At 44.1% G+C, this 16,487-nt stretch overlaps 1 protein-coding gene across 1 annotated transcript in view; it reads right to left on the bottom strand.

Moving 5' to 3' along the window:
- Window positions 1-12,940, bottom strand: part of LOC128571616 (cytochrome b5) — a 37,202-nt gene extending 24,262 nt beyond the window's left edge. Inside the window, exon 1 of the mRNA XM_053571170.1 lies at window positions 12,703-12,940. Within this exon, the coding sequence (XP_053427145.1) occupies window positions 12,703-12,831 (129 nt within the window). The 5' untranslated portion in view covers window positions 12,832-12,940. The remainder of the gene's footprint in view (window positions 1-12,702) is intronic.
- Window positions 12,941-16,487: the final 3,547 nt, after the last annotated feature.

A 16,487-nucleotide genomic window follows, 5' to 3' on the forward strand; every position in this document is an offset into this window, starting at 1 on the left:
ACTTTCAGAGCTCAGCTCTCTTTCACTTACCTTGAACATGCAAATTATTATATTTCTGAACAAAGTGACTTAAAATACAGACACCATCTTTAAAAATAATGCTTCTTCATAAATTTCCCTTTTGAGAACTTAGGGGAAAATCTCTCACTTCTTATAAACCTCAAGAAATTTTGGCACTTGTCCTGCCTTCCTGAGACTTGCTAAGAAGATTGGAGACAGCTGCTCACACACGTCCCCCCACCCCAGACATCTATGCCAGGGCTCCACGTAACTACAAGGTTGTCCCTATTTAAGAAAAAAAAAAAGGGGGCCAGGGAGGGTAGTCCAGAACTACAGAACTACATTACCTCACTGCAACACACATCAGGTCAAAGTCATTCCTGTGAGGGTTTACATAACCCAGCAAAAACCAAATAACCACAACAACAGAAAAAAATACCCCTTTAACCTAAGTGTAAGCTACATGGACCAAAGTCCACCAATTCTGGAGTTTTAAACAGGATCTTTCATTCCAAACACTTTAACACTGCCAAAAAAAAAGGTGGAGCAAACAGGTTGTCTAAAAACAATGACTAGGCAAAAAAAAAAAAAAAAAGTTTAAAGTGCTTATCTGCAATCGTTAAGCCAAAAATGAAAACAATTCACAAGAGTTTAGAAATACAACAGTTCGTGGCAGATTTAAAATACAATAACATGACAGGCTAACCAAAAGTTTCCTTTCACTTCTGAACACTGCTCCTCTGAGATAGTAAAGGGTGATGGCCTCCAAGGTTTGAGCTCATCAGACCTCTGCTCTGCTCCATCCGTATTCTGCACAGGCCAACACCTGCATGCACCACTCACTGCACACACCCTCCCACTGAACCCTCACTCATGTCACCCGATTCCTGCTTCCTATCCCGCTCTGCCTTCACCCCGCAGACTAATGGGACCCACCACCCCATCTGACGAAAGTTGCTGCTACCAGATATGAGAGCCACAGGCCCCCCAGAAGTTAGAATCTAATAAAGAAGCAGACACACCAAGAGTCACTGCAGGGAGGATGAAGCTGTCACCTCTCCCAGGAGGCAAAGACCTGACCAGAGAGGGTCACTCAGGAGGGGATGCTTGTGCTCCGAGCAAAAGTTTTGGCAGGGGCTTGCCAGGTGAGTGAGGGGAGGCTTCCAAGCCAAGGTCTTGGACACCACAGTGGCCTTGAGCAGAACGCAATGGTGTGGCAGAGCTGCACACAGTTGTAAACACCGGCAGAGCACTTGTGGGTGACTTGCTGTGGGCAGCTGAGGCTCCATCTCCTGTGGGAGGTTGACTTGGGGAGACGATCTTCTGTCACCTTCTGGCTTTCAAAGCCTCTCCTTTCCACTCCAGGAGCAGGGGTAAACACCTAGCGGAAACTGGGAAGTGTTTGCAGTATGGTGTGTGGACCTTTCCAAAGCTCATAATAGCCTAATGGGGGGTGTTACCACGATCATCTCCATTTCCTCCATCTCCAGATGAGGAAACTGAAGCCCAGGTGACAGGGTCTGTCAGGGGAGGCCCTGAGGAATGCGCTCAGCAGGCAGAGTCCACACCAGTCCTCACAACCCTGTGTACACTCAGAGGACAGCCACTTCCCTGAGATCTGCTAACACAGATGGCTCTTGTGCCTCTAGAGCACCGTAGGGCAGCCACCCACCTGCTGGACTGACACAGTTTATTAGTGGAATGTCTGGCATGTAAGATGGTCAAGTGCTATTGATTTGCTTTCCTTTCTTCCCCTTCCCCATGTATGTGCCTGGCACAGTCACTGGCCCCTGTGCACTGCCAAGGCCAGTCCTGCACCACAGCCCAAGCCCACTCCTCTTCATCTTCAACAGCTTTCTGTAGATTTAATCAACTAGCCTGATTCTAGGAAGCCACAGAATCAAATGACAAGAGTTAACAGAAACATACTATTATAAAAACAACAAACTTATCTACATGAGATAATTCTTAAAGGTTAATGAGAATGAGGGCAGACAGGCCTTGCAGAGGTCAGCCCATGGGCTGGCAATTCCTGCAGAATGCTGTTATGATTGTTTTCTCCTTGAAAAAGAGAAGAAAAATTTTTCTTTTTTTTTTTTTTTTTTTTTCTTGTAGAGACAGAGTCTCACTTTATGGCCCTCGGTAGAGTGCCGTGGCCTCACACAGCTCACAGCAACCTCCAATTCCTGGGCTTAAGCGATTCTCTCGCCTCAGCCTCCCGAGTAGCTGGGACTACAGGCGCCCGCCACAACGCCCGGCTATTTTTTAGTTGCAGTTTGGCCGGGGCCGGGTTTGAACCCGCCACCCTCAGTATATGGGGCCGGCACCTTACCGACTGAGCCACAGGCGCCACCCAGAAAAATTTTTCTTAATTTTAGAATTGAACTAGTAAATGTTTGGTCTAAAACATACTATGAACCAAAGGTAATTTTGTATTTATTTGGTCACTATGTACTGACCAATATTTTAAATTCTATGACGACCAAACTTACCTAATGAGGTAAGATAAAGGAAGTAAGCCAACTGCTGATGTGATTGTTTCCGATGTCAGAAGGGTACACGAGCCCCCAATTCTGACCTGATGACCTCCGGGTGGAGGGAAGGTCAGGCCTGCAGGGGAAGGACACCACGTGGGGACCTCCACCAGTACTCCCCGCTCTGCCCCCGCCTCAACCCAGCATCCTAACAGGAAGAAGCAAAGCCACCAAGCCCAGGGCTGCAGTGGCAGAAGAGGGCCTGAGAGGCACCACTACTCCAACTACTGTCTGTCTGCCTAGCGTTGGAAAGCCAAGTGATTCGATGCGACCAAAGGTGGAAGGATAGAAAGACCCACCACGGCACCATTTTCGACGTTTTCTTTCTTTCTCTCAATGTCAAATAATTGGGTCTTTTTTTCCTTTTATGTCAAGAGTTAAGAAAAACAAATTAAGTTGAAACATGCTGATAGAACAAGGGAAAAATAAAACAAGTAGTTAGGAAATTATTCAATCTAACCTAACAGCTACCCTGCATCAATCTTCTAGTATTTTTTATAAACTTAATTCATTAATTCAGTCAGTCAATACTTATTGAGTCCTTTCTATGTGCCAACATTATTCTAGGAACTGGCAAATATCGGTGAATAAAACAGAAAAACCCCTGCATTTACGGGGCGTGTGTGAAGCGGAAGGAAATAAACACAACCATAACAGGTCAGAAAACTACACAGTAAGTTACAAGGTGGTGTGTGCTACAGGGAAATAGCTGAGCAGGGAGACTGGGCTCAGAAACTCAAGGGCCTACGGACACTTCCAGGTTTAAATACAGTGGTCAGGACCTGCCTCGTGGATGTGACACTTAGTGAATACTTAGCAGGTGAAGGAGGGAGATGAACAGGGCATCTGGGGTGAATAATCTTCCAGTGCCAACAACTTAAAATGAATCATACTTTCACCAGGAGGTCTAAGAATTCTCTGCCTAATCCTAAGCCTCTTCAAAAAGTTTTACATTTTATATTAAGATCTGTGATCCACTGCAAGATAATTTTTATATAAGGTGTGAGGTTTAAGCCAGTTTACGTTTTGGGGGAACTGATGTTCAATCGTTCAGAAGCATTTGCTGAAAAGGTAAACTGCTTCCTCCATCAGACTGCTTTTCCATCCTTGTCAAAACCAGTTGGAAATATTTGTGTGAGTCTATTTCTGGGTTCTCCACTCCACTGCACTCATCTCTGTCTCTCTGCCAGAACCACTCTCCCTTGATTACCACAGTTCCATCCTAAGCCTAAAAATTAGCCATTGAAGAGCATACAAGTGACTAGATCTGGCTCACATTTTACAGTGTCACTCTACTGTGGTGAGAATACACAGTCAGGAGCCAGGGAACCAGGCAAGGTGTGATGGTAGCACAGAGCAGGGGGAGACAGGTGGCAGAAATTACAAAAGTTAAGCCAGCAGGATGTTCTGGTGGACTGAATGAGAGTCTGAATGAAAGAGAAGAATCACAGGTGTCCTTAAGGGACCCCAGGGTTTTGGCCTGAGCAACTAGACGGCTGGAACTGCCATCACTGAGATGGGGAGGAATGACTACAGAGCATGTTCTGGATAGAAAAATCAGTTCAGCTTTTCATGTTAGGTTTTCAGAAGCCCATGAAACACCTGAGTGGAGATGTGCAGTGGCAGAGCCATGGATATAAGAAGCCAATGTGCAAGGAGAGTTCTTTACAGCCTGGATATGACAATCTAGGACTCACAGCACATTTAAAGCCAAGGCACTGGGTGAGATGCCCAAAGGAGAATGGAAACCCTGGGCCCTGGGGTCTCTAACACTGAGGGCAGAAAAGGAGACAGAAGGTCTGACCAGGGTGGGCGGAGGAAACCAGGCAAGCACATCCTGACACCAAGTAGAGAGGGCATTTCCAGAGGGGTGACTGACGAGCATGAGGAGACGTGACAAAAGTCAAAGTGCATCATGGTGACTTTGGCAAGTGAAGTTTTGGTAAACTGGTGTGATTTAAAAGAGAATGGAGGAGGAGGATTGAAAACGGCAAGCTAACCACCATTTGGAGGGTCATCCCGAGGGGGAGTCAGTCAGGGGAGGAAAAACAGCGCACACTTAAATACTAGGGGGAATGACACAGTGGGGGAAGGCTCAGAGGGCGAGTGGTGTGTGCAGACGAGAGCACAGGGAATGGCTGGAGTCTCTGGGTGAGCAGGAGGGGACAGGACCCAATGCACAGGGGAGGAAGCACCTGGAGGAAACCTCACCCAGGTTTCAGGCTGGAAGGGACAGGAAAGCGCATATGAAGTGCCACCCTCACCTTTAATTCTTTTTTTTTTTTCTGACTTCATAGGCACCTCCCTCAATGCCATTCTGCGTTTCATTTTCTAAGACTATATTACAACCCACATATTCACAACACAGTCCCGCCAGTTTCCAAGCACTAAATCGCCTGGGACGGAACTCCAGGCAAACATCTACAGAGCAAGGATCACACTGCATGTACTATTTGTATGGAAAAGAATGGGAAAAAAGGAACTAAGACAGTGACAAAGCTCACATGGGCCACATCTGTGTCCTTACACAGGACACTCCTGTTCCACCCAGAGGGGTTATTAACTGTACTTGGGGCACACACACAAGAGAAGCATCAGATCCCGGTGACCCAAATGCCAGCAGAGATGTCAAATAGGACGGTATGACAGAAAACTCTCCTCTCTGGGGAACAGACCTGTTCAAGCAGAGGCAGGTAGCAGGGAAACCAAAACAAAGGTTTTAAGGCAGAAACAAGTTTGGCTGGTTTGGGAAACAAGGAGAGGGTCAGTGTGCCCAGGCATGGGTGTGAGGGGGAGACAACGTTACCAGCTGAGATGGGAGAGGCAGGCAGGATCACATGGAGTTTCTCAACTGGGGAGAAGAGACAGCATTTTACTCTAAATGCAATGGGAAGCCACTGAAAGGAATTAAGCAAAGAAATGACAATGTGTTTCCATAGACGAAGTTGTTTTGTTGTTCTTCTACAAATGCCATTCTTTGGTGTAATAAAAGCAACGTTACTCAAGCTGAAAACAGCTCATAAAACCGATTATGAAATACCACAGGCTTGCTTACCCTCCAGGGGCCACCACGGGCTAGATCAGGCATCTACGACAGACTGCCAGGAGCGGGACATGGGAAAAAGGGCAGCGCAAAGCAGAGGGAAGGGGCAGGCAGGAGCCACTGAGTATTTCTCAGAGCTGGGACCGCTTCACACTGCCCTGTTGACAACACTTAGCCCCGCACACATGCCTCACCTTCCCTGACCTAAACTGCACAGACTCTTGAGACCAGGGCAGGTGGGAAGCATCTTCTCAAGACACTGACTCCCTGAAGACTCTGCATGCAGATTCATTATCTAGAAAACACCTCTCTCAGAAACTATCAATTAATTGCCTTCACCTTCTAGAAGGCAGCACAGTAAAGTAACAATTGATGCAAAGAAAGGCGCATTTTTGCCCACTTACCCCTACAATTCCCCCTGCCTCTCCCTGACCCTACTGAGAAATCCCCAATGGGTGCAAAAAAACCTTCAGCAAATAGCAGCTCTGTAGCAGTGGGATGGCTTTTTCTTTTAAAGCTATCCTGGTTACCTTCGAACGCCTTGGGGGCCTGTGCCTTAGTGGCAGAGCCAGCAGAGAGGGGTTCCGGAGCCCCACCCTCGCTGTGCACCTTGAGCAAGCTGGTGCATTTCCCCAAGCCATAATGTCTTACATTTAAAAAGGAGGATCCCACCACTAGGGCCCTGCGAGGGTGGTTCTGGAGACAGAAAGAACAAACACAAAGAAGGCTTCATGTGTGAAAAGCACTGTGCGTGCTATCTGGCACACACGAGTGTCAATAAAGGCTCAGTAAATGTCCTCTACCATCACTATTACTAGCTCACTAGAGATAGTTATAAGGGGGAGAGGGGAATTATGAAGGGCATTTATTGAACTCTACCTGGAAGATGGAGAGAGGACAAAACAGGCTGGATTGATTTTGTGTCTTGGCTGATTATGTGTACAGCTGCAAAAACTTGACAAACAGCCCTGCCAACAATAAACAAAAGCAGGCACCGAAAGAAAGAAGCTTGAAAACTGATATGAGGGCCCTGGACTACAGAAGAGCTCAAGTTATCCCATTTCACACAGGCTGCTGCCGTCCCGTCCCGGCGAGCCTTGCAAAATGGACCCTTGACTGAGGCTTTCGCTGGCCCCAATGCCAGTGTTTGGGCATAGGCCTGACTAGGAACCAAATTCTACGGATGTCAGTAACTTCTTGCCATCACCCATAGAGATGTTCTCCCTCCCTCATCAGAGGCCTTTCACCAACAGCAGGAGGTGAGGTACCCCCACCCAATCTTCTACTCATTTCCTTGTTCTTGTGTTAGTAAAAAGGCACATGTGGCCAATTAACAAATATGCCTAAGTGTATATTCCCAAGAAAACAAAGTTCAAAGGTAACAGAGGAAAAAGCGTATTTTATTAAGATATAGGGACTGGCTTTGAGCCACTACTGTTTAGAGTCCCAATTAGTTAGCTGGAGCCCCTGGCCACTTGACCTTCAGACAACAATGGGCTGGTGCTGGTATCTATGGCTAATTGTTTCATAGAATATATCGGGTATTACTCACTATCGCTGCACTTTTAAGAGAATTTGTACAGTGTAACCTGGCTTATTGTACCCTCAATGAATCCCCAACAATAAAAAAAAAAAAAAGATAATTTGTAAGCTAAAGATGCTAAAAAAAATTTTCCATAGATTCCTCTTTTAACAAAAATATACATCCAAACAATTCAGGAGAAGGAGACAAGCAAAACACAACCAAATTTCTGAGTTACTAAGAACTAAGACCTGGGAAACAACCACACTGGTGTGTATGCCGTTGACAGCGGCCACTGGGACAAACCATCCCAGGGCACTTTGGTACATGTACCAAATGCAGAAGTGTATATCCTTTCACCCAAGAATCCCACTCACTAGGACCCACGGTAAGAAGGTAATCACAGGTGATGAACTGAACAATGAAGCGTGCAGGAGAGGAGTAGTTACACACACTAGGATCCATCCATATGAGAAGGAGGCAGCTTGGAAAAATATAATTCACTAGAATGAACTGCTACCCTCAACATCTACAGTAGTTCAGTGTGGGGAAAAGCAGCTTACACAACAGCACATAGAGTATTCCTATTTGGGTAAAAGACATCTCTGAGCAAAGGTGTATGTGTATAGAACTGGTCGCCTCTGGGTAGTGGAATTCTGAGCAGCTTTTTCTTCTCTGTACTTTCTCTGTCTAGTTCCATTAAGTGATCAGCATTCTTTCCCCCTAAACAATAAAGTATGTTTAAAAGCTCCAGAAAAGAGATGATTTCTAATAATGCAACAACCTGAAAAATCACATTTCAGGTGGATATTTGTATTGAGTCACTTCATTCATTGGTTACCGCTATAATAATATAGTGGTAATAATATAATAAATATATAATTTATTTAGTTACTCACTAAATAAAAGGACCTATCACTTAACAAAAAATAATTCATAAAATTTTAATTCAACCAAAATAGTTATTTGAATGCCTTCTCTTTACATACTTTTCCAAGAGTTTTCACACATATTTCTCCCCACGTTCACAGATCTGAGGCAGATGCAGGTGACAGAATAGTTCCCACTGCATCAGAATAAAGAAGTGATTTAGAGAATTACCTGGCTTGCCAGAGCTCACCTCCCTAACAGGTCTGAGACCAGATCTGGTTTTCCTAATCACAGTCCAGCACTTTCCCATGAATGTCCGATGGGGCCAGGGTTGTTCAGACTTCACTATACTAAAAAGGAACTAATCAGTTGTCCTCCACAGTTCAGGGTTCTTTCAGAATAACAGCCATTGCTTTAAGTAGAACATAGCACATGATTTATTCCTTGATTTAACCAAACTAGCCCATGTTTGTCCTTCCTTATTTACAATATTCATCCACCTTAAACAACAAGGAGAAGTTAATCTAAAGAGTTTTCTTTGTAACAGGCTACCAAAAATTTACATTCGTAAGTAGCAATATTATCAAAGATCCATAGCTTCCTTCTCCAGATGGCCTTGTAAGATGTGGTTTTGCCACCTGTTTACCCAAGATCCACAAGCCACCGTTACCACTAACACCTTTATATTCTCATCCTGTGGACTTTATATTTTCTTAGTCTTATTTACGTAACAATAAATAGTAATTAATAATGTTTCCATTTTACATACAAAGGCATGTAGTCGTACGCCTTTTAGTATGAGATTTGGAATACTATCAAACTTCTTTACAAAAAGCAAAGGCAATTAGTATTTTACCCCTAAATATAGCAGCCCTGACAAGGGCAAAGACATGTATTCTTTCATGTTTTTCATAATTAAGGACAATGAGTCTTCAATACCCATGATTTCTTCTGGGATCCCTGGGATACTCCAGTCACCAGACTCAGAATCACTGTTCTCTGCAACGGTGGCAGCCAATTTCCATAGAAAGTAACAAAAATGAAGTGCCTACAACACAGCCTGCGATGAAGAGAAGTCCAGGTGAGGCAGAAGGCTGTTAAACAACATCCAAGGTCAGATGCCAGACTACCAGAATCCAGGATCACTAGAAAATATTTCATAGAAAACGAGTTTCCATTTTTATAGTGTCTAGGGGGTGGGGGAGCCAACTCAACACCAAGACATTTTGCTTTATAAAATTTTCAGAATATCTAATTCACAAATCAAGCACTCGTGGACTTGAATTGAAATTTGTAACTAATATAACTGTTATTATGTGATATCTTCTTCTCTCCCTTCCACCACTCTTTTATAAACTGAATAAATGCTGCTGCCCAAATCACAGAAAGGGAAACACAAATCATTTTTCCACCTCTGACCCTAAATGCTTAAGTTCTCATTTCAAGTAACTGTCCCTCAAAGGTCTATAATCAAAAAATTATAATCTGCTAATGATATAATCATATATATGACGTGACTCAATTTCACAAATATTCAAAAATCAGAACTCAGGATAAAAGAAAAATCGCATTCAAAACACAATAAAGCTCAAAATCTCCTAGGCAAATAACAGCAGGTAACTAAACCCCTGTTGCTGTTTAGATTGCCATTAATAAGTTTTCCCTCTTAGGTTTCTATGGGGCCTCCTGAACAATGGGTTTGTAAGTCATTAATTGAGGACAACAGAGCTCACTTTGTACAACTATTAAACTTCAACCTGTATTCCTGACGTGTACCTTGCAGGCAGCAGACCAGGATCTCTCCATCACAGCACACATTTTCTCAGCATGAATGTGGACACTCACGGAAATCTAGGACATTCTGAAAGGGAGAAATACTCAGCCATGAGAAATCTTGTCCATACAGGATGAGTGAACTCACAGTAGATGGAGATCCAGCCCACAATGACTGGAGGTAGGAAGGAAAAAAAACTTCCACATTTAGGTACATTAGGGAAGACAGAATATTCTTTAGTTAACATGCACAGGCTTCATGAAATTCTGGAGCCTTAAAGGATGGAGGAGAGAGAGGGAAAAGGGCAGGGCAAGGTGGGAAGAGAGGCACACATCCTAGCTCAGTTCTCTGTTTTTGAACTTGGTATGAGACAAATGGTGCTGGGCTCATAAAAAAAAAAAAAAAAAAAAAAAAATGACAGAATAGGATTCTAGGAAGAAGTCAAACTACCTGACAAAACAGTGCTGAACAGTCTGAGTGAAAAGAGGTGTTTATAACCTCATGGGCACAGGAAGCCACCTGCAGGGAATTCTAGATCTGTGGGTACAACCAGGGAGAGGCCCTAAAGGCCTTGCTGGAAGTGGAAGCCAATGCTAAGGCACTGCATAAAGCAGGAGATGATCACAAAAAGTAAAAGCAAATAATAAAAATGGAACGTGGAAAAACACATCCACAAAAGGCTGGTGCAGCCCAGGGAAGGCTAGGCCTTGTTTTTTCCAAGTTCCAACCTGCTAGAACATGTGGCAGACATATAGAGAAGGGAGACATGCAAAAAACAGTTCTGACCCCCAAAGGTATCTCCAGCCCCTTGAAGTCCACAGGACCCTGTGTTCCTCCCAACTCCAGCCTCCTCTTCTGAGGCTGCCCTTCATTTCATCGGAGGTGCATTCTCCCCAAGCTACTTTCCAAGTGAGAGTATCAAAACCTTTGACAAGAGTAAAGGAATCTATTTTCAGCTAATTTACTCACTAAACAGCTTGTTCACATCCCTTCCAGTTTTGCTCAGAAAATTTTTGCATAATCCCTTCTTGTCTGGTAAGAATACGATGTAAAAGTAAACGTCTTTGAGTAAATTTTAATAATTACCTTCTCTTTCTTATTATCTCCTTTTGAAAATCTACCTTATACACAATAACTTTAATTCTCACCTAGAAGCGTTTTTGTGCCCCAAGGGACAACTAGTAATATGTGGAGACATTCTTGGTTGTCACAACTGGGGGAGAGGGATTTACCACCAATGCCTAGTGGGTAGAGGCCAGGGAGACTGCTCAACATGTTACAAAGACCAGGACAGATCCCACCAGGAAGAACTATCCAGCAAAAATGTCAACAATGCAAAGATAACAGAAAACCTGTTCTAGGACAAGAAATCCATTAGAATGGCTTTAAAAAAATAGCAAATACATTATATCTTAACATTACTTCATAAATAGTAGTTTTTTATAGACACAAATAAAACACACAATTTAACATTCCAGATTACACATACCATGGGAGAGGGGAAAGGACAGCTGCAAGTAGCCACTTAAAAGTCCATCAGACTCGTTATCATAAGGATTGTTAGTTCAAAAATCTATAATGGCAAACAAGCTGTGTAGCTCAGCAGGTGGGAGAAGACAGAGTTGATCTGATTCCCTATCATAAACCACGCCTACCTAGCTAAACTGGGACACTTATGTTCTGGCACTCTGTCAAATAACAAGAGTGAACTATCTTACCTTATAAACATTAATTTCAACTTTTTTAAAATAGACTTTTTGATTTTGCTTTGTTTTCTCTAACATTCTCTGCAAAACAAAAGTCCCTTAATGTAAACTGTGATCCAGCGAAGACTAGGTCTCTATTTTTCCCCCCACCAAGTAAGTAATTCCCCTTACTAAACATCCTTATTAATCGTGGGGGCCTGGAGGAGAGGGTATGTGTATTAAGATTTACTATTCAACTCTAAGTAATAAAATACATCCAGAGGTAGCAAAGACAATTAATACAAATGCACCCTTAGAGCATACAGCAAAAATTATAATCCAAAGCTAAGAATCTTATCCAAAAAATATTTCAGTTAAGTGAGATTATTTTACAGCCTCCAAAGTCACTTAAGGTTCAAGTCCCACTGGCGACCCTGCTTCTTCGAACGTCACCAAATCACACACCACCACAAAGTTGAGTCCTCAGTCGCTCAAAGCCAAGTCAGTACTGTACACTTTAATCATCCCTCGGGCCGTTCCGGGTGCACACGAGCGGGCATGGAAGGCAGAGTGGCCCGCGGATGTCACGGTCCTGCCCCCCCAACCTGAGGTCAGGGTCCCCGCTGGCAGGACCCCAAGGCTCTCAGGGTGGGCGGTCTCCAACCGTAACTCAAGAGTAACATCAGTGGGACCGAACCCTGTGCTGGATCAAGATCTCTTCTATTCAAACTCAAGGATAAAAGGAATCAGTTAAAATCCTGACGACCCTGCTCCACACACGATTCTGATTCCCACTAATATGATCTAGTATACGCCCGCCCTGCCCTACAAGCCCGCACCCCGATGGCCAAAAGGGCTCACAGGGCAAGGATGCAGGCCGAGGTACTGAGCGCTCCCAGGTGTAATAAGCCAAGCGCAGACGACAGTCGCTCCGCACTCAGGGGTGCACAGTCGGGAGCGGTCCCGGTGTACAGACTCGTGCTCGTGGACTCGGGAGCGCTCCCAGGCGTACTCAGGTGTGCCGATTCGAAAGGACTCCCAGGAGAACACATTCAGGTGTGCAGACTCGGGGAGCGCGCTTCACACACTCACATACGCCTGTATGCGGACTCGGCTGTACCTATTCGAGAGCGCTCCCAGGTGTGCAGACTTAAGCGCGCTGACTCGGAAGCACTCGCGCGTGCGTAGGATCGGGAGAAACAGATCACGCCAGGGAAGCCCCCAAGCCCGGGCCACACTCCCGGCGCCCGGGAAGTAGCGCCTCACCAACTCACCTCTTCCAGAAACTTGGTCAAATCGTACACCTTGTGGTGCAGGATCAGCCAGGTGCTTTTGCTGTGGTTGTGCTTCTGAATCTCTTCCAGAGTGTAGTACTTCACCTCCTTGTCAGACTGCTCGGCCATCTCTGCGCGCCGCGAGCCAAACCCGGCACACTCAGCCACCAGAGAAGGAGAGCGCGCGTCCCAGCAGGCGCCGCCCGAGACATTCCCCGTGCGCACTACACCGCGCCCTAGGCTAGGTGGCCTGCGCTGCGGGGGCGTTACAAAGCACGGCCTCCAAGGATAGGCCAGTATCCTTGTCACTCATGAGGCCTGGCCTTTGATCGACCCCCTGCACCATCCCTGGCGCGCCCCCGCCCAGAGCCTGGGTGTTGATTGGCTGCAGGAGGTGCCTCCACACTCTCCGCTGCGGGAGCGCGCGGAGGGCGGAAAGGAGCTTCGCTGAGTCTGCGCAGAAGGCAGGGGGCGGGATTCCACGGCGGGGACTGAGCCGCAGGAGGTGGCCAGGGCTGTGGGCGCTGGGGGTGTCAAGTCACCTTACGTGAGCACAGAAGGGCGCACTGCGTGGATGGGGCCGGTGCAAAGTCCTTTCCCGCAAGGGCAGCGACCTCAGCACAAAACTCGGGGTGTTTCCTAATCACATCACCCTCAGTCCCAATGTTAATCTGCAACAAAAATAGCAAAGCTCCAAGTCCATGAAGGGGACGTCACAGGACTACCGTCAACATGCGCGCTGAAACAGTTTCACAACCTAACCCCTGTGAAGCACAGGTGCTACTCCCACCAAACTTCACGGAAGGAAGAAAGCCAAGGCAATTATTTTTTCCGTTAAAAGCAAAAGCATAGGGTGGCGCCTGTGGCTCAGTGAGTAGGGTGCCGGCCCCATATACCGAGGGTGATGGGTTCGAGCCCAGCCCCGGCCAAACTGCAACAAAAAAATAGCCGGGCGTTGTGGCGGGCGCCTGTAGTCCCAGCTACTCGGGAGGCTGAGGCGAGAGAATCGCGTAAGCCCAGGAGTTAGAGGTTGCTGTGAGCCGTGTGACGCCACGGCACTCTACCAAGGGCGGTACAGTGAGATTCTGTCTCTACAAAAAAAAATTAAAAAAAAAAAAGCAAAAGCATATGGATTATTCTGTAACTCTGAAATAGGTCTCTGCGGCTGACCCATGACAGAGCAAGGACTGGCCTTAGTCTCCTTTCTGTGGTATTACCATCGCGTTTAAGGTAAATCCAGGTGAACAGCTCTTAGAATAAGATCTGGAAGGGGCCCCAGGGCGCTCGGCTCTACCTTTAGACAAGAGGTAAAGTATCACCTAAGAACGTCAATATTTCAGGGGAAATAAAACTGGGAAAATTCCAGCAAATTAAAAAGTCCTTTGATAGTTTATTTCGGCCCTTTTCAGCAATGGTAGTTAATTCCAAAAAGAACTACACAAGCAGCTCATCTCCCCACAGAGACTCAGCAAGGTTCCTACATGTATTGGGAGCCTGATGTTAGTTCCTGCTCCCCTGCTTACTTCCTATAGAGGAATGCATGCCCATCCAGAAGAAAACATTTTTCAAAGCATTCCAAAATAAATACAAAATTTTTTTTCTAACTTTTCGACATCAAGCAAATATTTCCAAGAGTAACACTTTGTTAACTGAGGGATATTTCTAAGGACTGAGAAATGTTAAAAAAAAAAAAAAGGTAAATTATTTGTACTATAATACCAATTAATTGTGGTTCATATATAATATATAAACGTTTTATTTCACATCAACTGACAAAATATAATGTTGAAATTATTTTCAAGAAATTGCTGGTCAGGTGCCATGGCTCACGCCTGTAATCCTAGCACTCTGGGAGGCCGAGGAGGGTAGATTGCTTGAGCTCACAAATTCAAGACCCCAGTCTGTACTAAACAAATAGAAAAACTGAGGCAAGAGGATAGCTTGAGCCCAAGAATTGTAGATTGCTGTGAGCTATGATGCCACATTACTCTACCCAGGTCAACAGCTTGAGACTCTCTTTCAAAAAAAAAAAAAGAAAGAAAAAAGAAAAATAAATTGCTATACTTTAATCTTTAATTTTGAAATAATTGTAGGTTCACAGGAATTTGCAAATATAGTACAGAAAAGTACAGTATACCCTTCTCTCAGTTTACTCCAATGGTGACATCTTAATGTATAATAACTATGTATGTGCACAACATCAAAACTAGAAAATTTACATTGGTACAATGTATGTGTCCCTCTAATCCTCCAGAGGGAGCAATGGTAAGACATCATAAAACCCTAGCAGATTCTAGAAACCATAGATACTACCCAACCTGATTGCTGTCATGAAAGCTAATTGCATGAATTGGGCCATTCTTTTCATAACCAGCTAAAACCCAGTTAAGAGGGTAAGGAGAAAAAGCACTCAGGACATATAATATTGCTGGAAGAATGTAATTCTCTACAAGCCTAGCTGCTGAAACTGCCTATTGTAACTTGAAACCATTTTTATCTAGTACCTAATTGAACTGACCTGCTGCAACTCTAAAACAAGACAATCACCTAAGCCCAAGAGCTGAAGGTGCTGTGAGCTGTGATGCCATGGCACTCTACCGAGGGTGACAAAGTGAGACTCTGTCTCTAAAAAAAAAAAAAAAAAAAAAACACCATGTAAAAGACACCCTTCTGTACAGTAAGGAGTTGCAAGGACAAAGAATTGAGACAAAAAAAAATACTGTACACCTGTTACAGTAACTCTTTTGAACCTCCTCATGTAATTCAGTCACATCTCCAGAGTTAACTATTCTTTTATCATGAATGGGTGTTGGATTTTATCTAATGCTTTTTCTGAATTCATGGATCTAATCATGTAATTTTTCTTCTAGCTTTTTCATACAATTAAATATATTGATTGGTTTTCAAACATTGAAGTAACTTGCATCTCTGGGGAAAAAAAACACATTTATGCTATATAATTCTTTTTTTTTTTTTTTTTTTTGGCAGTTTTTGGCCAGAGCCAGGTTTGAACCCACCACCTCTGTTATATGGGCATCCTACTCCTTTGAGCCACAGGCGCCTCCCTGCATAATTCTTTTTATACATTGATTGCTATTTAAAATGTTTTAAGAATTTTTACATTTATATTAATGAGATACAAGTGGATAGTTTTCTTTTTATGTACTGTATTTGTCTGGTTTTGATATCAGAGTAATATTGGTATCATAAAAGAAATTGGGACCCTCTTTTCTACTTTTTCTCTTTCTAGAAGATGTGTGTAGAAGTGGTTTTACTCTTCTTTAAAAGTTTGGTAGAATTCTCCAATAAAACCATATGGGCCAAGAGATTTCTTTTTAAAGTTTTAAACTATTGATTCAATTTCTCTAAGAGTTATAGAACTATTTCACATTATCTGGTTCATACTGGATGAGCTGTGATAGCTTTTACTTTTCAAGAAACCACTATGTTTCATCCAAGTTGTCAAATCTATGTGTGTGGAGTTGTTAGTAGTCCTTTATTATTCTTTTGATTTCTGTAGGGTCTGTAGTTATATCCTCAATTTAATTCCTAATATTCTTAATTTTGAATTCTCTTTTTTCATCAACCTTGCTAGAGGTTTGTCAATTTTACTGATAATTTTTAAAGGCCAGCTTTTTGTTCACTTATTTTCTTTTCCTTTTTTTTCCGCAGTTTTTGGCCAGTGCCAGGTCTGAACCCACTACCTCTGGTATACGGGGCTGGCGCCCCACTCCTTTGAGCTACAGGCACCACCCTAATTTTCTTTCTTCTTTTTTTTTAATCCC

This window comes from Nycticebus coucang, chromosome 19, assembly GCF_027406575.1.
Source record: "Nycticebus coucang isolate mNycCou1 chromosome 19, mNycCou1.pri, whole genome shotgun sequence".
Taxonomy (NCBI): domain Eukaryota; kingdom Metazoa; phylum Chordata; class Mammalia; order Primates; family Lorisidae; genus Nycticebus; species Nycticebus coucang.